The sequence below is a fragment of the Mustela erminea genome, chromosome 1 (genome assembly GCF_009829155.1).
Source record: "Mustela erminea isolate mMusErm1 chromosome 1, mMusErm1.Pri, whole genome shotgun sequence".
Taxonomy (NCBI): domain Eukaryota; kingdom Metazoa; phylum Chordata; class Mammalia; order Carnivora; family Mustelidae; genus Mustela; species Mustela erminea.
In genome coordinates, this window is record NC_045614.1 from 102,361,092 (window position 1) to 102,384,179 (window position 23,088).

The 23,088-nt window shown below is 38.3% G+C and overlaps 1 protein-coding gene across 12 annotated transcripts in view; it reads left to right on the top strand.

Moving 5' to 3' along the window:
- Positions 1-900: 900 nt before the first annotated feature.
- Positions 901-23,088, top strand: part of RUBCN (rubicon autophagy regulator) — a 55,062-nt gene continuing 32,874 nt past the window's right edge. For all 12 annotated transcript variants that reach the window (XM_032336131.1, XM_032336176.1, XM_032336139.1 and 9 more), the window contains exons 1-2: positions 901-1,160; positions 17,397-17,550. In XM_032336131.1, the coding sequence (XP_032192022.1) occupies positions 1,096-1,160; positions 17,397-17,550 (219 nt within the window). In that variant the 5' untranslated portion in view covers positions 901-1,095. The remainder of the gene's footprint in view (positions 1,161-17,396; positions 17,551-23,088) is intronic.

The window sequence follows — 23,088 nt, forward strand, 5'->3', positions numbered from 1 at the left end:
TATTTATTCATTTGACACAGAGAGATCACAAGTAGGCAGAGAAGCAGGCAGAGAGAGAGAGAGGAGGAAGCAGGCTCTCCGCGGAGCAGAGAACCCGACGCGGGACTCGATCCCAGGACCCCGAGATCACGACCCGAGCCGAAGGCAGCGGCCCAACCCACTGAGCCACCCAGGCGCCCCAAAAGTAGTTTTCTAAGCAAGTTTGGTCAAACCACTTCTTGATTTGCATATTCTTAATTTGCTCCTAATTGTTTTAAAGATAAAATCCAAATTCTTTAAAATGGCACTTCACGATTTAAGTTGCTTGCTCACCAACACCATTCTGTTCCCCACCTCTTCCCAGGCCTTATTACTACTCAGAACTAGTACTTCCCAAACCACCATGCTTCCTTATGCCCGGGCCACTGTTTCCACTTTCTCTTCTCCTGGCTAATTCATACTTATCCTTAAAAACTCTGCTCTGATCAGTTCTGCAGGAAAACTTCCCCGCAAAGCCTTTCCCTCCTGCTTTTCCTTTGCGATCCCAAAGCAAGCTGTGCTCTTCAGTTTGTGAGCTCTTCATTAAAATGCTTGAGGTCCCCAAACATCACCGACAGGTGTTAAGCCCGGGTAGGCTGAAGCGGGGTTAACTGTACTTGGATTAAGATCAGCGTTATTTCCTAGTCTAAACTTCTGATCCCATCCGGCACTGAGTGTGAAGCACGACCTGAGTGTGTAAGGATTTGCACCCATACGTTTTACACAACCTAACGCTGGTATTCCCCGCCTAGTGTACGGTCGCGAGCACGCAGCCAGAGGCGACATTCGCCGCGAGCGCGGCCTCGGATTGGACCGGGCGGAGCATGCCGGGAGCGGCCGAGTCTTCGAAGTGCTTACTGGGAGTTGTAGTTCTTGGAGCCGGAAGTGGGGGTGGCTGGGCTAGAAACCGCAGCTGAGACAGCAATCATCGCTCCTGCTGTCATCCCAAGTGTAGTGCATCACCCTGAGCCCACCCACCGAGGGTGCCTTCCTCCGCTTCTTAGGGCTTCGGGAGCCCTTAGGGACGAAGGGGCAGGGGCGCCTCTCTTCAGAGAGGAGGCGACCTCGTAGTCCCGGATGCGGCCGGAGGGCGCGGGAATGGAGCTCGGCGGCTGCGAGGAGTGCCTGCCGGAGGAGAGCAGGTGGGTTGGGAAGGGCGCGGGGGGGGTCCAAGGCCGATGGTGCACCGAACCACCGGGAGGATTGTTAGGGCTCGAGACCACCGACAGAAGTGTCGGGCGTGATGGACTTTGGGAGACTTATTTGGGAAGAAATTGTGAGAAGAAGGACTGGCAGGGCGTGGATAGGACGGGAACGGGTTTAATGTGGGTATGATATGCTGAGGGCAGGGGGAACAGGAGAGGAGGTAGCTGTTGAGAGGTGCTTTTGTGAGACTTTTGCAGGCGAGAGTCTATAGATGGGGGTAGAGCACAATGTTGGTAGCCTGAGTGAAACTTGAGGTGACAGCATATCAGACCAATATTAAGAAGGTTGGTGTTGTAAGAATTTCTGGGCGCAAAGGTTAGGGCACTATGACTGGCCTAGAAAGCAGCTTAGGCGGAGATGACTGTGAGGAAGACGACGAGAAGGAGGGCCTGTGTATGAAAGTGGACGATTGTAATGGCCATGGTGTGGGGGAGCGGGCTTGCTAATGAAACTAGAAATCGTGTGCGTGCCTCTGTCAGTGGCAGGATCTCTCTGTCATTTCCTTTTCGTCTTCAACCCTTCTCTCTTTCCCCACAATGCAATTTAGCAATTTCACATTTATTTATACGAAACTATTGACATCTTGTTCATACCCTTTAGAAATGGAGGATTTAAGATTTTACAGACTACTTTGATTAAATGGTGACTTGTTCTCTGTATAGGTGCTTCCCATATTTAGGTGTTTGCTTCAGTGAGAAAACATCAGCAGGGGGGAAATTAATGAGATAATGCGCCCAGGTGAAGACCTGGCTGTTTTTAAGTTTGACTCCTCTTTTATGTACACTGTTAACTAGTGGCCTGTGTATAAAATGTGGACTGACAAGCCTGGGTTCCTGCCTGAGATGTATGAAAGATGAGTTCAGTGAAATTGAACATCTTACTTCCCTTTTCCACGTTTCAGTTTCTGCTTGTGTATATTTGGCTATTTATTCTTCCTCCAGATGTCTGTGAAATGCTTCGTGTGAAAGGTCCGATATAAATTTTAAATAAGGTTTTGGTTCAGTTTTCTTTTCCTTTACCAGTTCATGTGGGAGAGGCTAGGCTGGAAATTTCAAATTCACATTTCCTCCCCATCTAGCTGGGTTAGTTATTTATTTGATGTATTTAAATAAACACTTATCACATGCCAGGCACTACTTAGGAGTCTTACAAGTATTATTTACTTCTCATGATGGCCAAACAAAACAGGTATTATTATTATCCCCATTTAATAGATGAGGAAGCTGAGACATGAACAGGATAAATAACTTGCCAATTTCCTACAGTGAATCCTGGTGGAACTGGGATTCAAGCCCAGGCAATATGGCTCTGGAGTCTGAACTTTTAATACTTATGCTATGCTGCCTCATTATGTTAATATAGTGGGACAAAGAAATGTATAAGATAATGAATTTTATAGCATTCTTTGCCTATCATTCAGGACAGTAGGGACAGCTCCTTTGCAGGTATATTTTTCTCTCTATTATTTTTTCCATGCTTACCTTTTTTTCTTTTTAAGATTTATTTATTCACCAGAGAGAGAGAGAGCACAAGAAGGGGCAGAGAGAGAGGGAGAGAATTCCAAGCAGACTTCCCGCAGATTGTGGAGCCCAACATTAGGCCCAGTTGCAACCCCAGTTGGTCGCTCAACCGACTGAGCCACCCAGGTGCCCCTCTAATGCTTGCCTCTTAACCAAGGAACTCTAGTCAAAATTTAATTTCTGCAGTGGGACTATCCCCACAAGGTCACTAGTATTGTTGCTATAGCCTACTCTTTGTTGGTGGCTGAGTTAACTCAGAATGTGTTGTTTGATGAAGTTTCATGGCACCAAGGCCTCCTTAGCTCCAAGTAGACAACTGGCATATACATACCGGTGCCTGAGAATTGAGGCATTGTGGCTGGGTCACTCTTAACCTAACTTTCTATGGTCAATAAAATACCCAGTTCAGAAAAAATCTTCATGATGAGATGGGATCATTTTTTTTTTTAATTTAATGGGGCGCCTGGGTGGCTTAGTCAGTTAAGCGTCTGCTTTTAGCTCAGGGCATGATCCCAGGATCCTGGGATCAAGCCCCGCATCCGTCTCCCGTCTCTCCGCTCGGCGGGGAATCTGCTTCTCCCTCTGCCCTACCACTCTCTCTCCCTGTCTCTCTCTGTCAAATAAAAAAAATAAAATCTTTTAAAAAGAAAGATTTTATTACTTATTTGATAGAGTGAAAGAGAGAGCATTAGTGGGGAGGAGCAAAGGGAGAGGGACAAGCAGACTCTGTGCTGAGCACAGAGCCCAATGTGGGGCTTGATCCCATGACCCTGAGTTCATGACCAGAGCTGAAATCGAGAGTCAGATCTTAACCAACTGAACCATCCAGGCGTTCTGAGATGGCATCATTTTTATATACAAAGGATAAATTTATCAATATATTTCTGAAAATATCAATATATTTTCTGAAAGCAGTTGATGTAGTGAAATGTGCATTATAACCAGGTAGACGTGCCTGTGAATCCTAGCTTTACTGCTTAATTTGGCTCATCCATCTGAGTAGGAAAAATAATGCCCTCCTGACTGGTTACTTGTGAGATTTTGAAAAGATAATTTCCATGAAACTCTTCATGGGGTGCTTGGTATGTGCTAAGTGCAAAAAGTGTCTACTTGCTGTCTCCTCCCCAGTTTTCTTGAAATAAGGTGGATATGTACTTTTCTGGTTGTTGTTCTCAATTGTACTTCTTGTTCTTCTTCCTTCCATGGCTCCTCTGAGTTCAGCACTCCACTCTGAGGATGGTAGGGGGGTGTTAGCCTAGCTTTTCACTTTATCCTTGGAGTTTAGTTATTTCGTAGGTTCCCTTAATTTTCATCTAGCTATTTATCACTCTAGCAAAACACTATACAGCTTAGGGATAATGCTTCTCTTTCTTTAGTTGGTAGTAAGTGCCAGGCGTTTGGAGGTTGTTCGGTGAAACTACTAAACGATGAAAGGAATGGTTCTTCTGGCTTTACTCTGCCACCCTATACTGCCTTAGGCTGTGCAGTCTGAACTTGAAACCCAGCTATATGCAGTTTTTCTGGTGCAGTGATCCAGATAGAGTCAAAATTGAAGTATTGAAATCCTTTTTAGTGTCTCCAAACTGAGCTCAGTCCATTGGTTAAAACTGTTCCATCTTCTGTTCTGTATCTCAGTTAATAGCATTTCCCACTCAGCAAACCCAAATTCCCTCAAAGTGAAATTTTACTTTCCTCCTCATTCCCCTTATCGAGGTAGTTTCCAGGTCCTATGAATTTTGTTCCTGATTTTTCTCTGGGAGCTTTATTTCTTTCTCCATTTCCAAATATATTTGCTTGTATTACTGAAAAATACTTCAGGCCTGACCAAGTATAGGCTTAAATAAGAATTTGTCCCTCTCTGTGGGCTCCTCTTCCCTATGTGTTGTCTTCATTCAGACTTTTCTACAGGATAACCCTAATCAAGCCCAACCAAATCAAACCAAAACAACAAACAAACAAACAAAGCAATCCTAATAGGTATAACAAAAACAAAAATTTGGAGGCTGAGTATTTTTGGATTGACCTGAGTTATGTTCCCCTTCTTATAATCAGGGTATGGAATATGCCACTCTGTCAGGCCCAAATTATGTGCCCAACCCTGGATCCTGAGGCAAGGGTATACTTTCTTGGGACTTCATGGACCCGAGTATATGGCAGAGGGGTGATTCCCCTGTGGAAAAGGACAGTTCTGTTACCAAAAGAAAGGGACATGAATTCTGGGCACATATAACCAATATATTCATCGAGGACCCTTATGATCTCTCATTGTGGGCCGTCTCAGTAGCCTCCTAACTGACCTTCCAGTCTAAACTCTGGCCCTAATTCCAGACTATCTCCACATAGCCACCACTTTAATCTTTTGGAAGCAAAGTTATTATACTATTTTACTCGGAAATGTTTAATCTTTTCTTCTTGAAAAATAGAAAATAGTCAAAACTCGTCCCTGACATTTAATCCATACTTTAATCCCTGCGACATTCCCAGTTACCAAACCATGGCATTCACTCCCTCCTACATGTTCTTCTTCACCACTCTCATCCTTGTGTCTCCACATTCCCTGCAGTCCCTCCTCCTTCACCTGGAAGGCTATTAGTCATCTTTTAAATAATGCTCCTTTAGAAGGCATCCCTGACCTGCCCTTCTCCATCTCTCTTTGTAACATATCTCTCTGCAGAACATAGTTATGTAAGTGCCCATTTCCCCCATTTCATTCTGAATACCTTGAGAGATGGAGACTCTTCGTCTTTAACCACCATAAGCCCAGCGCCTCGCCCAGTGCCTAAGGTAATCGACATTCTGTGAGTATTTATTCAAGGAATGGAAACATTAACAGTTTGGTCACGCGTCTTATAGTTGGGCAGCTGCCAGTGGTACTGTTGCCTTGGGAAGGGCCTCTTTTTTCCCTTTATCCCTATTCACTTTCACTTTTTTACATTTATCTTCATTTTCTATTTTCTTCCTTTCTTTCTCTTTTTTCTTTGACCGAGGTAGGGGTTGACAGTTTGTATAGAACTTGTAGTAAAGCAGGAGGATCAAATAATTTTTGAGCAATCCATACTGCTAGTCCAGTTATTAGTATACCTACCCCCATTGTCCACTGTCCCCCCCACCCCCAACAACATACTGTTGAAGCTTTGGGGGGAAATGCTATTGTGCAGAACACAGGAGAGGGAGGCCTATCAGCAAACAGCAGGGACCCTAAGCTGAAGCTTATCCCAGTATCTATCCTCCCCACAGCTGGTCTGCTTTTTTTTTTTTTTTTTTTTTTTTTAAGATTTATCCATTTATTTGAGAGAGGGAGAGAGAGAGAGAGAGAGCACAAGCCGGCGGGGGGAGGGGAAGAGGGAGAGAGAGAATCCTGATGCAGACATCATGCTAAGTGTGGAGCCTGACATGGGGCTTGATCTCAGGACCCTGAGATCATGACCTGAGCCAAAACTAGGAGTTGGCTGGTTAACTGACTGCACCACCTTGGCACCCCTGATCTGTTTTTTTATAGCTCCTTTATCACTTCTTTTATTAAATGGAATCTTTTTGTGTGTGTTTTGTAATCTTTCCTTCCTAAGTTTCACCAGCCTGCCTATCTGGGTGGTTATAGACTAGCTCTGTCCAACATAATAGCCACTGGCCACATGTGGTGATTTAAGTTTAAATAATTAAAATTAAATAAAATCTAACATTTCAGTTCTTTAATCATACTAACCAGATTTCAAGTGCTTAATGGCCCCTGGGGCTACTGGCTGCCATACTGGACAGCACACATATAGAACATTTCCAGCATCATAGAAAATTCAATTGAACAATGCTGTTACAGATTAAATTCTGAGTTTTTCAGGAAACAACTAGGTCATGCTTACATGTTTTTAGTTCCTCTGCATCAGGCTGACTTGAAGTTTAACCCACACTTGATTGAGAGGAGAGTGGATTATTAAAGGAAATCACAAATTATTAGTGACTAAATAGGGACTTGGCACTTCCTTTGTAAGGCTATGAAATTTACAGAAATCCTGCTAGATCATAGGAGTGAAGAGATGATGATTTTTTTTACTAGAAAATAGCAGGATCCCATAATTTCTAAAAGATTCTAAGACAGTCTCCCTATGAGCTTTCTCACTTGGATGCTTTGGCGAAGAAAGCATTCAGAGCCATAACATCATTCCATCTCCACCCCCTTCAATACCATGATTTTATTTTTGCCTTCTCGAGAATCCTTTGACAGTTTTAAATTTTCCAAGTTTTTTTCCCCCTCTTTGTTCTACTTTTGTTATCTGCTTATTGTCTTATTGCTTTGTGGACAGAGAATATGCCTTGGAGGATTGAATAACTTTTTTTTATTGTGTGTACTTTAGTACAAGGCTAATTTTTTGATTGTCCTATGCTTAAAAAAAAGTGTTCTTCAGGATGTAGTTTTCTTTTTTCTTTTTTTTTTTTTTTTAAAGATTTTATTTATTTATTTGACAGAGAGAAATCACAAGTAGATGGAGAGGCAGGCAGAGAGAGAGAGAGGGAAGCAGGCTCCCTGCTGAGCAGAGAGCCCGATGCGGGCCTTGATCCCAGGACCCTGAGATCATGACCTGAGCCGAAGGCAGCGGCTTAACCCACTGAGCCACCCAGGCGCCCAGGATGTAGTTTTCTAAATTTAAAGAACAACCTTATTATGTATAATATTATTCAGCTCTTCTAATCACTTTTTTACTTTTGATTTTTATGATCTGATAATTAATCTCCCATTACCATTGTTTTTTCTCTTCTATTTTCACTTTTTTAAAATTTTATTTTTAAGTAATCTCTATATGCAAGGTGGGACTTGAACCCACAACCCTGAGATCAAGAATCTCATTCTCCACTGACTGGGCCAGCCAGGCACCCCTCGATTTTCTTTGTATGTTTTCTGTAGTTTTTGCTTCATATGTGTGTTTTGTTTTATATATATATATATATATATGTGTGTGTGTGTGTGTGTGTGTATGTATGCACATATATGTAAAATTATATATGTAATTTTTATATATAATTTGTATATTTTTAAATTTATATATTATATATTTTTATTTATATATATTTTATATATTTCAATCTGTATTTTATACATATACATTTTAGATATATATGCATATATAAAATTTAAAATTTAATTAAGATAAAATTTAAAAATTTTTTAAAAAGATTATTTATTTGAGAGGGAGAAAGAGAAAGAGAGTGCATGAGTGCACAGGATGGGGAGGGGCAGAGGGAGAGAGAGAGAGAGAGAGAGAATCTTTTTTTTTTTTTTTAAAGATTTTTATTTATTTATTTGACAGAGAGAGAGAGGGGAAAGCAGGCTCTCTGCTGAGCAGAGAGCCCAATGCGGGACTCAATCCCAGAACCCTGGGATCATGTCCTGAGCCGAAGGCAGCGGCTCAACCCACTGAGCCACCCAGGCGCCCAGAGAGAGAGAATCTTAAGCCAACTCCTTGCCGAGCATAGAGCCCAAAGCAGAGCTGGACCTCATGATTCTGAGATCATGACCTAAGTTGAAATCTAGAGTTGGCCACTTAACTAACTGAGCCACCCAGACTCCCTTGTTTTATATTTTGAGGCCATGTTATTAGATACATAAAATTAGTGAGAGCTACATCTTCATTATGGCTTCTTTGTCTTTTTAAATGATTTTTGCCTTAAATGCAGTCTTGATGTAATATCATAATTTCTGCCTACCTTTTTGCTTGATTGGTTCTTTGGTTTTAAATAGTTGTGTTTATTTCATTGACTTTTATTTTTATTTCATGTCTATTTTACCTTAATTCTGTCATCTTTTAAAAATGACTTTTTATTATGTTCTTTTGCTTTTTCTTTGCCTTGGCAATATTTAAGATAATCTAGTTTTAGTTGTAATGATGATTAGCTTTTACTTTAAAATAGTGTCCCTAAAACTGGAGGCAACTGAAGCACTGTCTTTCCTCCCCTGCCTTTGCTATCGAAGGTGGGGGTGGTGTGCCTCCTTGCTCGTAAAGCATTGTGCTACCCAGATGTGACTGTAAGGTAATGAGATTGGCTTTCTTCTATGACTCAGGAAATTAACCTTACTGTTTTACAATAAAACCTTCTATGTTTCTACCATTCTATTAAGTAAGCAGATTTGAATCTCTGTTATATACAAGATACTTCCAAGAGTCTTCTGAGGAAGTCTTCCTAGCTTTCCTGCTCAAGCAAGAGTACCCTGAGCATGATCAGGCCTTGGAATCTATGCTTATGAAGAGGAGATTTAGCCTGGTTTAAAATCAGTTGAGATATTCTTAAGATGCAGAGCACAGTGACAAGTCTTAATTTGTGTTACAACCGGTCCTGTCCTGGATAGTTTTGGCAGATTTTTCTCTGAGCAGAATGAGTAAGAAGGCTTTATTCAGGTACCCCTTCTGATGTAGTTTGACTTACTATATTTATGCACTGGAAATTCGAAGAGGGAAAAGAAAAGAGAAAAGGAAAGGAATATCATTATCTACCCTATGATGGTGCTTTCTGTAGATTATCAATCACACTGAGGGAGCTGAAGCTTAGAAAATTTAAATGGCTTACCTAAGACTGCTTGACTAGTTTGTGGAGAGCTAGGATTCAAATTCAGGTTGGCCTGTGAACCTTGCTCTCTTTCTGCTGCATGACATTTTCTCCCTCTTTCTAATAACAGCACATAAGAAATAGAAAAGACACGGTTTCTATCCTTAAGAAAACAAATCACATACAACAACAATTAAATAGCATTTTTTTTAAAGGATCATCAGGAGGAATGGTATATTGACAGCATATATTATGGGGTTTCCAACAAGGGAGTTATAGCTGGTCAAATTATTTAGAACTTCTTAGGAGAAGGTTGAACAAGAGCTGAACCTGAATCCCTGAATGAGACAAGAGGAGAAGCATTTTAAGTGGAAAGATCTGTTAAATAAAACCATGGAAGTAGGTATGAGGTTGGCATGTTATAATAGAGTGTGGTGGGTAAAGAGACTGTTTTCAAATTGAGGAGTACCGAGTGGGAACGTTGGTATTTAGACTGGGGCTACATGATGGAGACTTTTTGAATTCCATACCAAGGAGTTTATATACCATCAATGGTTAGGTTTCTGACATAAGGGATTTAACTTTTGGTAAATCTGCTCATTGTTGAAATTAAATAAATTTAATATTCAAATGTAGTGTGATTGGTGAAGGATTTTTTGAATAGATTTGAAATTATAGGCATGCCTAGGAGGACCACTTATTCCCCCCTAGACATTAAGATTCTGCTCTCAGCCATTAAAGAGATGGAACTAGCCAATGGTTGGGTTCTCCCAGGTGCCCCAGAGCTGAGAAACTACAGTAAAGTCAAGGAAGTTGTTTCCTATGAGCATTATTTATTTAAAAACATCATAAATATTAACTGCATGCTGTACTCATTAAATACTATATAATTGAAACCAGGAAGTATGGAGCCAGATAAGAAAATTAAACAAATTAAATGTAGTAGTCTATTGTTACTTAAGTGTTACCAATAATTATTTCACTTAGCGATGTTTTCCTCTACTTTAAAGATCACTTCTTTTCAGGGAGTGCTTTTTGGTATTAAAAGTCCCAGGTGTTTGCCTGACCACAATCTTTCAGCCTAAGATGCCCTTCCCACTTTTGGGATTTAAAAATCCTTGATGGTACTTTCCAGCCTCTTGTTAGCTAATTTTGTTCAGATTCTTGATCTTTCATTAATTGCTAGAATTGTTTAGGAAGGGCTAAACAGGGATGCCTGGGTGGCTCAGTTGGTTGAGCATCTGCCTTCAGCTTAGGTCATGATCCCAGAATCCTGGGATCGAGTCCCTATCAGGCTCCCTGCTTGGCAGGGAACCTACTTCTCCCTTTGCTTGCCACTCTGTCTGCTTGTGTGCTCCTGTGCTCTGTCTCTCTCTCTCTCTGACCAATAAATAAGTAAAATCTTTAAAAATAAAAAGAAAAGCTACAAAGAAGGAAGGGCTAAACAGTTTCTCTCCTCTGTATTTCCCTCACAGAACTAGAGGTAACTATTATTACATATTTCCATTTCTCTCAATATTTTTACCTGAGATCATAAATACAATTTTATATTCTGCCTTTTATACTTTAATATATCATTAACTTTGGGAACTTTTTCTAATCAAAGATTTTAATGGTTTCATGATATTCCATCATTTAGATATCACATACCTGTCTTCACATTTCAGGAATCAAATCATAATCTGACTTGGGACAACCTGACCTTCAGTCTTGATTTCAGGTAGATACCACAATTCATTGCAGATAAATGGCACACTGTGGAGGGGGTATGCCAATAAGTTGAAGCTATTTCCTTGTCCTTCCTAAAAAGGGCACTGGGGATCAAAGATATGCTTATATGTATTTCTTGGATTGAATCTCACTTTACAATCACTTATGTGTATATTATTTGTCATATATTTCACTTATTTTTAGTGATTATGTGTTAATTATATGGCATAGCACTTTTCATTTATTTATTTATTATGTTTTCATTTAAATTCCAGTTAGTTAAATAGTGTAATATTATTTTCAGGTGTACAATATAGTGATTGGACACTTCCATATATCACCTGGGGCATTGCACTGTTTTAAAGAGATAAAATTTGTGGGGCACCTGGGTGGCTCAGTTGGTTAAGCATCCAGTTCTTGCTTTTGGCTCAGGTCATGAGGTCAGGGTCATGACATCCAGCCCTGCACCAGCTCTGCGCTAGGTTGCGTATATCTTTTCAAATTAGTATTTTCATATTACGTAAAGAATATGGGTAGTAGAATTACTGTATCATAGGGTAGTTCTATTTTTTTATTTTTTGAGGAGACTCCACACTGTTTTCCACATTGACTGCACTACTTTGCATTCCTACCAACAGAGCAGGAGGGTTCCTTTTTCTTCCACATCCTCACCAGCACTTGCTGTTTCTTGTGTTTTTGATTTCAGCCATTCTGGCAGATGTAGAGTGATACCTTATTGTGGTTTTGATTTGCATTCGCTTCATGATGAGTGAGGTTGAACATCTTTTCATGTGTCTGTTGGCTGTCTGTATGTCTTCTTTGTAGAAATGTCTGTTCATGTCTTGTGCCTGCTTTTTAATTGGATTATTTATTTTTTTGATGTTGAATTTTGGAAGTTCTTTATATATTTTGGATACTAACCCTTTATCAGATATGTCATTTGCAAATATTATCTTCCATTCTATAATTGTCTTTTAGTTTTGCTGATGGTTTCCTTTGCTGTGCAGAAGCTTTTTATTGTGATGTAGTCCCAGTAGTTTATTTTTGCTTTTGTTTCCCTTGCTTCAGGAGACATATTTAGAAAAATATTGCTAATGTCAGAGAATTACTGCCTGTGCTCTCTTCTAGAGCTCTCAGGTTTCAGATCTCACATTTAGGTCCATTTTGAGTTTATATTGTGTATATGTAAATTGGTCTAGTTTCATTCTTTCGCATGTAGCTGTCCGGTTTTCACAACACCATTTTTTGAAGAGACTGTCTTTTTCCAGTTACATCTTCTTGCCTCCTTTGTCAAAAATTAATTGACCATATAATCCTGAGTTTATTTCTGGGCTCTCCATTGTGTTCTATTGATGTGTGTCTGTTTTTGTGCCTGTACTATATTGTTTTGATTACTATAGTTTTGTAGTGTATCTTGAAATCTGGGCTTGTGATATTTCCAGTTTTGCTCTTCTTTTTCAAGATTGCTTTGGCTATTTGGTGTCTTTTGTGTTTCCATGCAATTTTTAGGATTGTTTGTTTTAGTTCTGAGAAGAATGCTATTTATACTTTGCTAGGGATTGCATTAAATCTGTAGATTGTTCTGGATAGTATGGACATTTTAACAGTATTTGTTTTTCCAGTCCATGAGCATGGAATATCTTTCCATTTGTTTGTGTTATCTTCAATTTCTTTCATCAGTGTTTCATCGTTTTCAGAATATACGTCTTTCACCTACTTAGTTAATTTTATTCCTAGGTATTTTATTGTTTTGGTGTAATTGTAAATAGGATTTTTAAAAAAATTTCTCTTCCTGCTACTTCATTATTAGTGTATAGAAATGCAGCAAATTTCTGTATATTGGTTTTGTATCCTGTGATCTTACTGAATTCATTTATCACTACTAACAGTGTTTTGGTGGAATGTTTAGGATTTTCTATAAATAGTATCATGTCATCTACAAATAAGGAAAGTTTTACTCCTTTTTTTTTTTAAACCAATTTGGATGCCTTTTATTTCTTTTTGTTGTCTGATTGCTGTGGCTAGGACTTGCCCTACTATGAATAGAAGGGGGTGAAAGTGGACATCCTTGTTTTGTTCCTCTTGTTCCTGATCTTAGGGGAAAAGCTCTGCACTGAGTATGATGTTTGTTGTATTTTTCATATAAGACCTCTATTATGTTGAGGTATGTTCCCTCTAAATCTTTTTTGCTGAGCGTTTTTATAATAAATGGGTGTTGTACTTTGTCAAATGCTTTTTCTGCATCTATTGAAGTGATCATGTAGTTTTTTAATTCTTTCTCTTGTTGATGTGGTATATCATACTGATTGATTTGTGAATATTGAACCACTCTTGTATCCCAGAAATAAATCCTGCTTGATTGTGAATGATAGTGAATGATTGTGATTGATAGTGAATGATTATTGTAACATATTGATGCTTTTGGTTTGCTAATATTTTTTGAGGATTTTTATATACATGTTCATCAGAGACATTGGGCTGTAGTTCTCTCACTCTTTCTCTCTCTCTCTTTTTTTTTTGTAGCATATCTGGTTTTAGTATCACGGTAATGCTGGCTCCTTGAGTATTACTTCTGATTGTCATGACATGACATGACATGACAAGCTTAAGACTGAGCTGGCTTTTAGGAAAACTTTTTCCTTGAATAATCTTATTTGAGTTGCTTAAGCAATTTCTGTTCCTCTTTAAAGGAGGAATGAAGTGAAAATTCTCCCCCCCAAAAAATACGTGGGACTTTATTCTGAGGTTTTTGATGAAAGTGATTCGGGTAGGGATGGATTATGCTGTCCCTTGCCACTTAGGCCTGATTTTTCCTTGGCACAGGGTGAGATGCTTAGAAAGACTTTTAATTTACAGTGATTAAGGGAGAGCACTCTGTGTACTTGCAGAAGTGGCTCTGCAAAGAACTACTTTGAACCTAATATACTTCAAAGACCTTACCTTTGCCCAGGTAAAGATTACATATGAATCCAAGGTGATACTATTCAAATAATTATTACCAAGCAGGTTTGCCCCAAGAAAGACTGACCTTACTTACTGAAAATGTGGTTCAAGAATGCAGAGTCATATTTGATTTCTCATGGTGATCTATTTACTTGCATCCAAGATTCAGGTATGAATAGATTAGTCCCACCACTGTGTATGGGCTTCAGTTGAGTTTAGCATTTCAACTCTCTGAAAGTGGTAACTGTATCATTAGGGTAAAGGAACCTCAGAAGGTAAAGATACTAAATAGACTATGTAAGTCAAAATTTTAAAAGTTTACTTTTCTTTGAGCATATACCAAATGTAAGTGATTTGGTGTATCTTAGAATAAGAGCCACATTCTTTTGTAGCTTTGGTACCTTAGGGACACTATAGTATGGTGAAGGAAAGTTCCTTAGCTTTGTCCAGAAGTTGGTAGTAGATCTGAATGCTCAGGTTTCTTGGATTTCAGGATTCTTTATATAATTTTGGAATCACAGCCTAGTAGGATGATGGGGTATTTGGTGTCTGCTTTCAGAATTTATCACGGTAGTTCTTTGACAGTTAAGCTTGTAAGATCAAGAATAAATCAGAAGTATTGCTCAGCCATCAAAAAGAATAAAATCTTGCCATTTTCAATGACATTAATAAAACTAGAGGGTATTAATGCTAAATGAGATAAGTCAGAGAAAGAGAAATACCATATGATTTCACTCATATGTGGAATTTAAGAAACAAAATAGATGATCATAGGGGAAGGGAAGGAAAAATAAAGATGAAAACAGAGAGGGAGGCACACCAGAAAAGATTCTGAACTCTAGGAAACAAACTGAGGGTTGCTAGAGGGGAGGTGGGTTGGGGAATGGGATAAATGGGTGATGGGCGTCAAGGAGAGCACCTGATGTAATAATGAGAACTGGGTGTTATATGCAACTGATGAATCAATCACTAAATTCTACTCCTGAGACTAATAATATAGTATATGTTAACTAAAAAAATTTTTAAAAGATTAAATCAGAATAAATCAGAACATAGATATGCAAAGTTGCTTTAGTAAACAAACTGCTCTCAGGCCTACAAGACGTGATTGTAACCTCTTGGAATGTGAAAACCGTGTCTATCTGAACAGATCAGATTAACCCTAAGGAAGCATAGGAGATGGAGAATCACTGAAGCAGAAGTTGGTAGTCAGTTGGCCTCTGCGATGGTAGTTTCTCACAATGTAATAATAAGTGGCATTTTAATGGCCGTCTAAGTCCCGTGTGCATCTTAGTTATTTGAGATATCTCTAAGGACTGGTATGGAAATAGAACAGGGAAGTGGCCAACAAGTACATGGAGGGGTGCTCAGCATCATCAGTCATCAGGGAAATGCAAATCAAAACTGTTATGAGTTATCACCTCACACCTCTTAGAAGGGCCGTTATCAAAAAGATGAATGACAGGTGTTGGTGAGAATGTAGAGAAAAGGGAATCCTTGTGCACTTTTGGTGGGAATATAGTGGTGCAGCCACTGTAGAAAACAGTATGGAGATTCCTCAAAAATTAAAAATAGAAATACATTTGATTCAGCAATTTCATTTCTGGGTCTGTATCCAAAGGAAACAAAAACAGGATGCTGAAGAGATATCCGTACCCCGGTATTCACTGAAGCAGTATTTATAATAGGCAAGACATGGAAACAACCTTAGTATCCATTGATAGATGAATGGATAAAGAAAATGGCACACACACACACACACACACACACACACACACACACGGGAATATTATTCAGCCCTAAAAAAGGGAATCCTGCCATTTTTGACAAGATGGATGGACCTTTAGAGCTTTATGTTAAATGAAATAAGTCAGTTCGAGAAAGACAAATACTGTATGCTCTCACTTATATGTGTAGTCTAAAAAAGTCAAACTCATAGAAACAGAGAACAGATTGATTGGTGGTTGCTAGAGGTGGGGGTGTGGGGAATGAGGGTGAAGGTGGTCCAAAGATACAAACTTCCAATAATAAGATAAATAAATTCTGGGGATGTAATGTACAGCATGTATAGTTAACATGTAATGTACAGCATGTATAGTATAGTTAACAATACTGTATTGTATATTTGAAAGTTGCTAAGAAAGTAGATCTAAATGTTCTCATCACAAGAAAAAATTTCTAACTATGTTCGGTGATTAATGTTAACTAATTTTATTGTGGTAATCATTTTACAATATGTATATCAAATCCTTATGTTATATACCTTAAAGCAATATAATATGTCAATCATATCTCAGTAAAAGTGGGGAAGAAAGAAATGGCTCAAGTGAGTTTGGTGACTTGAATGTTGAAAGGTGTAAGGTTGTCTCCCAGTTTGAATAAATTCTTGGTCTTAATGTCTTGAGAGCGGAAGACCAGATTGAGATTCATCTGACTTTCTCTTTTTAGATGACACTTTTATACTGGACCTAGCTTTGTTCATCTTATTTTGTCTTACTGTACTCATCCACTTTTAAAAATGACTCAGAAAGTGTACAAATAAGTTATAAATAGTTTTGTATACATAGTTTTGTATAAATAGTTTTGAATAAATTTGTATAAATTTTGTATAAATAGTTTTTGTATAAATAGTTTTGAATACAGATAGAAAAGATTCAGAATGCTTCTACCCCATAGGTATTTAAATGATGTAAAATAGTATGATGAAAGTTACCTGAAAAAAATTATTCCTGTGACTGTCCTTGGAAAGTATTAAGAGTAGTATTCTAATGAGAAATGGAAGGGCAAGGTAAAGTGTGCAGTATAACAATTTTCAGACTTTTCCTCTTCAGTACTTTAGATTGTTCAGAATAAGCCAAAAGTTGACTGATTTGGGGGCATGTCCCTAAATGACTTAGTGCAAACAAAACATTTTTGTCTTTATTTTAGCTTAAAAAACTATGGGGGGAAGTAATGGATAATTTGTATTCTTAACCATAATACTTGTGTACAGGTATGTGTACTCAGTGCATGGAAATATAGTGAATAAAAATTCATTTTTGACTTTTTTACTTGGAAAAAGATTTCTGGTTTTGAGCAATGCCCTCATCTCTTTATATGTTGCTCATGTACTATCATTTCCAGAAATGGATCTTAATGGGTCACACTCCTAGAAACATGGGTTATAGGTTATTTATGTGAGAATTAAATGAGATAATAGATGAAGATCACCTTACGATGCATAATATGCCACATTAAGATTGAGGGAGTTTTCTTTGTTTTGTCTTTATTTTTTTTTTTAAATCTTAGTGTTCTTTACAACTTAAGTTCTTCCAGAATTGGGTTTTATGCCCAAGTAAAAAATTAATAGGGGATAAAATGTTAGGATATAGGGCAGGAGGCTTCTTGGCTTAGACTTTCTTTGACATGATTAGGATCAGATACAACAAAGTTAACTAACCATTGATATAATTGATGCCCTTGCAGGAGGGAGCACTGGCAGTTGCTGGGTAATTTGAAGACTACCGTGGAGGGTTTGGTGTCAGCCAACAGTCCCAACGTCTGGTCCAAGTATGGTGGCCTGGAACGGCTTTGCAGGGACATGCAAAGCATCCTCTATCATGGGCTCATCCATGACCAGGTATGTGAACTTCTTCTTTTCTTCCAGATTGACTACACCACTTGTGGGAAAGACAAAATTGCATTGAGGTGTTGGCAGGGAGAAGATGAAGGCTCCTAGTCTGAGAGTCCTTGAGGATAGGACTGTAACATGATGATCATGAGGAAGACAATAAGGACAATAATGACGAATCACTAGGATTTTTCTCTTAGGAGCACCCTAGAAGAAGTATTTACAGAATATTGTCATTTTTATACTATCCTTTGAGCATCATTTTGTAGGTAACTCGTTGATTCTTGGGAGTCGTAGTTTAAGTTATAGCTTAATTTTTTAAAATATAAAGTTTATTAATGTTGAGTTTCTTTTCTGTAATATCCTCAAACACTCTAATAAACTTGGAGTATTGATAATGAGTAGAATGTAATAATACTTAATGGTTTTGCTTCGTCTTTGGTAGTTACTCCATTTGCAGTGTTTTAGATAAGGTTCATATCTGGGTATAATTGTCAAGTGAGTCATTGGCTCTGGTATGCTACTTTAAAAAAAAATCAGACCTCACAAATATGTGCATAATCATGTGTTCCCAAACACTCATGCTCATCCCATGTCAGGGTCTAAGTATTCTTCCCTGGAACTCTCTCCCTTGAGCCAAGCTTGTCTTTTTCTTTTTCTTCTTCTTTATCTCTCTTTTTTAAAAAAGATTTTATTTATTTATTTGACAGAGAGAGAGATCACAAGTAGGCAGAGAGGCAGGCAGAAAGAAAGGGGGAAGCAGGCTCCCTGCTGAGCAGAGAGCCCAATGCAGGGCTTGATCCCAGGACCCTGAGATCATGATCTGAGCCAAAGGCAGAGGCTCAACCCACTGAGCCACTCAGGCGTGCTGTCTTTTTCTTTTTTAATCAGAATTTATTCTCAACTAGACTAGCAGTCACACTGAAAAAGAGCTAATCAAATAATTAGCGTTAAGGAATTCATATGCTACCCTCCCTTCTAAAAATATGTGTATATTCCGAACAGTATCTTTAAACTAATGTTCTTACTGGATATTTTCAGAACTCAGTGGAGAAGTTGGCTTAGGTGAGATTTTCTTTATTCAAAATAAGTTCTGAAAGTGAGGCTCTCTCAAAGGGTTTCTTTTTCTTCTTTTAAAGATTTTACTTATTTATTTGACAGAGAGAGACAGATCACAGGTAGGCAGAGAGGCAGGCAGAGAGAGAGGGGGAAGCAGGCTCCCCGCTGAGCAGAGAGCCTGATGCCGGGCTTGATCCCAGGACCCTGAGATCATGACCTGAGCGGAAGGTAGAGGCTCAAGAGTTTCTTAATAGTTACTGTTATTCAAACACCATTCTACGAATTTGGAAGCAGCATTGTGTAGTAGAATGATAAAAGTCTTTGGAATCAGATAGAACCCAGATTGAAATCTAGACACAACGCTTGGGTCCTTGGGGAAAAAAATGAAATAGTAGTTACCATTACAGATTTCTGAGTTGAATGTTCATATTTTAATCCCAGCTTCAGCACTATGTGGTATGGATAAGTTACTGCTTTATGCCTCTGTTTACTCATTTGTAAAATGAGATAACACTGGTACCTACCTCATAGGATTATTGTGAGAATTGAATGAGATAATATACATGAAAAGCTTTAAGAAACATAAGAAATTGACAGTTGATCTTAACTATTAGGTAATATTAATTTTTTTTTTTAATAAAAAAGGGCTTTATTCATCTATTTGACAGACAGAGATCACAAGTAGGCAGAGAGGCAGGCAGAGAGAGAGAGAGAGATAGGGAGGAAGCAGGCTCCCTGCTGAGCAGAGAGCTGGACATGGGGCTCGATCCCAGAACCCTGGAATCTGACCCGAGCCAAAGTCAGAGGCTTTAACCCACTGAGCCACCCAGGCGTCCCGGTAATATTAATTTTTTGAGCCTTGTTTTTCTCATCTATAAAAATGAGGATAATATTTACATCATAATGTTTGATGGAAAGGTTAAATAAACTAACATAAAAATTTGCATAGTACAGTTTGTGGCACACAGGAAATAATAAATGTTTCTTTCATTTTTTAAGTTTCAAGTTACATGTAGTCTGATGGGAAAAAAAATAGTTATAGTTATGAAGACAGGAATGTATAGAACAAATTAGTTAACCCACTACAGTCTGGATTTTGGCCATACCACTGGTGATCCTGCTACTGAAATTTAGGTAAAATGATGTCCATGTTATCAGATACATGAACTTTTCTTCTCCTTTGAACCCTGTCTGATGTTCTTTACTGTTGACCATCATCACACCTTGACTTATACAGCATTATTATCTTCTAATGTCATAGAGTCTTCCTACCTCTGTGACCATTCCTTCTTAGTTTCTTTCCCTGGAATCTCTTCTTCTTGGATTCTAGCTTTTAATGGGATTCTGTCCTACATCCTTATCTTGTCTTACTTTGTACATTTTCCGGAAACAGCCTCATCCACTTGCATTGTTTGTTTTAACTATCACCTGTGTACTAAAGACCCCCAGCTCAGACACCTCTGCTGAACTCCAGATCCATAAGACTAGCTGTCTGCTATACGTTATCATCTAGCAGTCTGTTGTACAGGCCAAGCAGAACATGACCCAAAACAAACTTATTTTCCTCATTAGATTGCCCTTCCTCCTATTTTTAACACTGATTTGTGACATTGCCAAGCCAGAACCTTGGGAATCATGCCACATGTTGTATAAAAACTCAATATAAGTTTCCCAGGCTGATGACCAAAATAACTACCAGATTAGTGTAGCTACCATTTAGTGGTTAAGCACTTGCATTTTGATAGCAAAAAGGTTCTTTTCTTGGCTCTGTTACTAATTTTACATTGTCATCTAGAGTAATCACTTCCCCATATTACAAGACAGTTTTCCCATCTGTGCCAGAAAGAGAAAATGTCATAATGAAATAGTAAAGTAATGGGATTCCAAATGAAGGATGCTTGGTAAATGCAAAACAATATTAGCGTATCTTGTTAGAATTATTAACGAATGATATCTGTGAAAGCATGTGGTTATCAGAATGAAAAATATTAAAGTATATGGTCATCTGCAGAAAAGCATTAGTGTTAATAAGTGAAAACAGAGTAAACCAGGCAAAGCTGTCTTGAACACACTTTTCAGCTGCAGACTGTAATGGAAAGAATCATGACCAGAAGATCCATACCAGTTTCACTGCTACCCTCTTCTGCCTTGTGAAGACCTAACAATTAATGGCTGTGTCAGGGACTTATTTTTCCCTCTCATTTCCTCCCGAAAGATTAATGCTTTCAAAGGCTTCTGGCTGCTGCGTCATCAGGAAGCTATTCTGGGTGTTGTGCCCTTGGAGAGGGGGAAGGGATACAGTGATTCATGCTGGTCATATCTATTCTGTGCTTTCATAAGGATGTGTTATGGAATGTGAACTTTATTTTTTAAATCACTCAGGGCCTTATGAAAGCTAGAACATCATGATCATATTTTTAGAGAGATCTCATTTTTCTTGACAGCCTGCATCTGGGCTACCTTTTAGTTTTCCCGTAAGGCAAGGCATATTTGATCTTTTCCTTTCTACTGCTTAGAAATGTGGAGGCATTCAGTCCCTAAGATTCCTCAGCTAAATACGAGAAATAAAAAGATCTCCCCTCTTTTCCACTGCCAAGAAGAAGCCTCTTCTTGGTGGTCTAATTTAAAAAATAACCATAACAACACAAAGACTTCTGTGTGTTTTTTTTCCTGAATATATTAGTTAAATATTTTTATTTGTTGAAAATTTGGAAAATAGCAAAAAAGAATTTGAAGAAAGTAAATATCACCTTCAAGTCAACACCAAGTATTATTGCTTCTTAACATTTTGGTAGATCTTATTTTTTTTCTACACATTCATGTGCTTTTTAAAATATTAAGATTATATTATACATATCATTCTGTAACTTGCTTTAAAATATTTAATTTTTTAAATAAACAATACCTTTATATGGTTTTAAAAAAGCATATAACTATAGTCAGTGAAATATCTTATTTCCTTCCAGTCCTGCAGGTAACTACTGTTTACCAGTTTCTTTCCAGAGAATTTTTATGTTTATAAAAGACTTTATGAATAATTTTCTTTGCTATATTTCCTGATTGTTTTCACACAAATAAAAGCATGCTGTAATTACTATTCTGCACCTTGGTTTTTTTCTCTTGATATATCTTGTGATTCATTCCAAATCATTATATAAAGCATTTTTTTTCTTTTTTACATGGATCATTTTATAATATTCCATTGTATGTGCCATAATTTATGTAACCAGTTCCCTGGTAATGGACTTTTAGATTACTTCCAGTCATTTATAGTTAGTAACAGTGCTATAATGGATAAATCCTTTACAATAGGATATTCCTAGAAGTAGAATTTTTAGGCTAAAGGTTATGAGCATTTCAATTCTGATAGATACTGCTAAATTGCCCTTCAGGAAGTTATGCCTATTTACATCCTCACCAACAAGGTATAAGAGTATTTGCTTCGCCAGTATAGCGTGTTTAAACTATAAACTATCCCCAATATGATAGATAAAATGTTACATTTCTCTCATTATGAAAGATGTTTATGAGAGCCTTTTCTGTGAACTTTTTCCAGTTTTCCCCCCTTTTCCTTAGATTGTTAGTCTTTTCCCAGGGATTTGTTAAGAGTTCTTTATTAATGGTATTAATCCTTTGTCTGTAATGTGAATTGCAAATATTCTTTCCTGGTTTGTCTTTTGCCATTTCAAATGGTGGCTTTAATATGCAGAAATATCTGAGAGGGGTGGCAGAGGGAGAGGGAGAGAGAATCTTTTATTTATTTATTTATTTATTTATTTATTTATTTATTTATTTTTAGAGAGCACACACACACATATGCACTCGTGGGGAGGTGCAGAGGGAGAGAGAGAATCTCAAGCTGACTCCCCACTCACTGATCATGGAGACCCACATGGGGGATTGATCTCACAATCCTGAGATCATGACCTGAGCCATAATCAAGAATTGGACACTTAGGGACACCTGGGTGGCTCAGTCAGTTAAATGGCTGCCTTCAGCTCAGGCCATGATCCCAGAGTCCTGGGATTGAGTCCCACAGTGGGCTGCTTGCTATGTGTGTGGAGTCTGCTTCTCCCTCTGCCTGCAGCTCCCCCTGCTTGTGCTCTCTCTCTCTCTCTCTCTGTCTCTCTCTCTCTCTGACAAGCAAATAAATGAAATCTTAAAAAAAAAAAAAAAAAAGAGTTGGATGCTTAACTGATCCACCCAGGCACCTCTCTGATTTTTAGTAAGTCAAATTGATCATTTCTCTCAGGGCTTCTGGGCCTCTGTATGATGCTTTGAAAGGGCTTCCCCACTGTACGATTATTAAAAACATTTCTCCATGGTTTCTTCTATTAATGACCCAATTTTTTACATTTAAACTGTTTCATCTGTAATTTATTTTGAATATACTTAATTCTCTTGACACACAGATCTATTTCTGGTTTTTTATTATGGTCTCTTGTTCTCTATTTTGTGTCATCACCACTCAGTTTTAATTATTGTAGC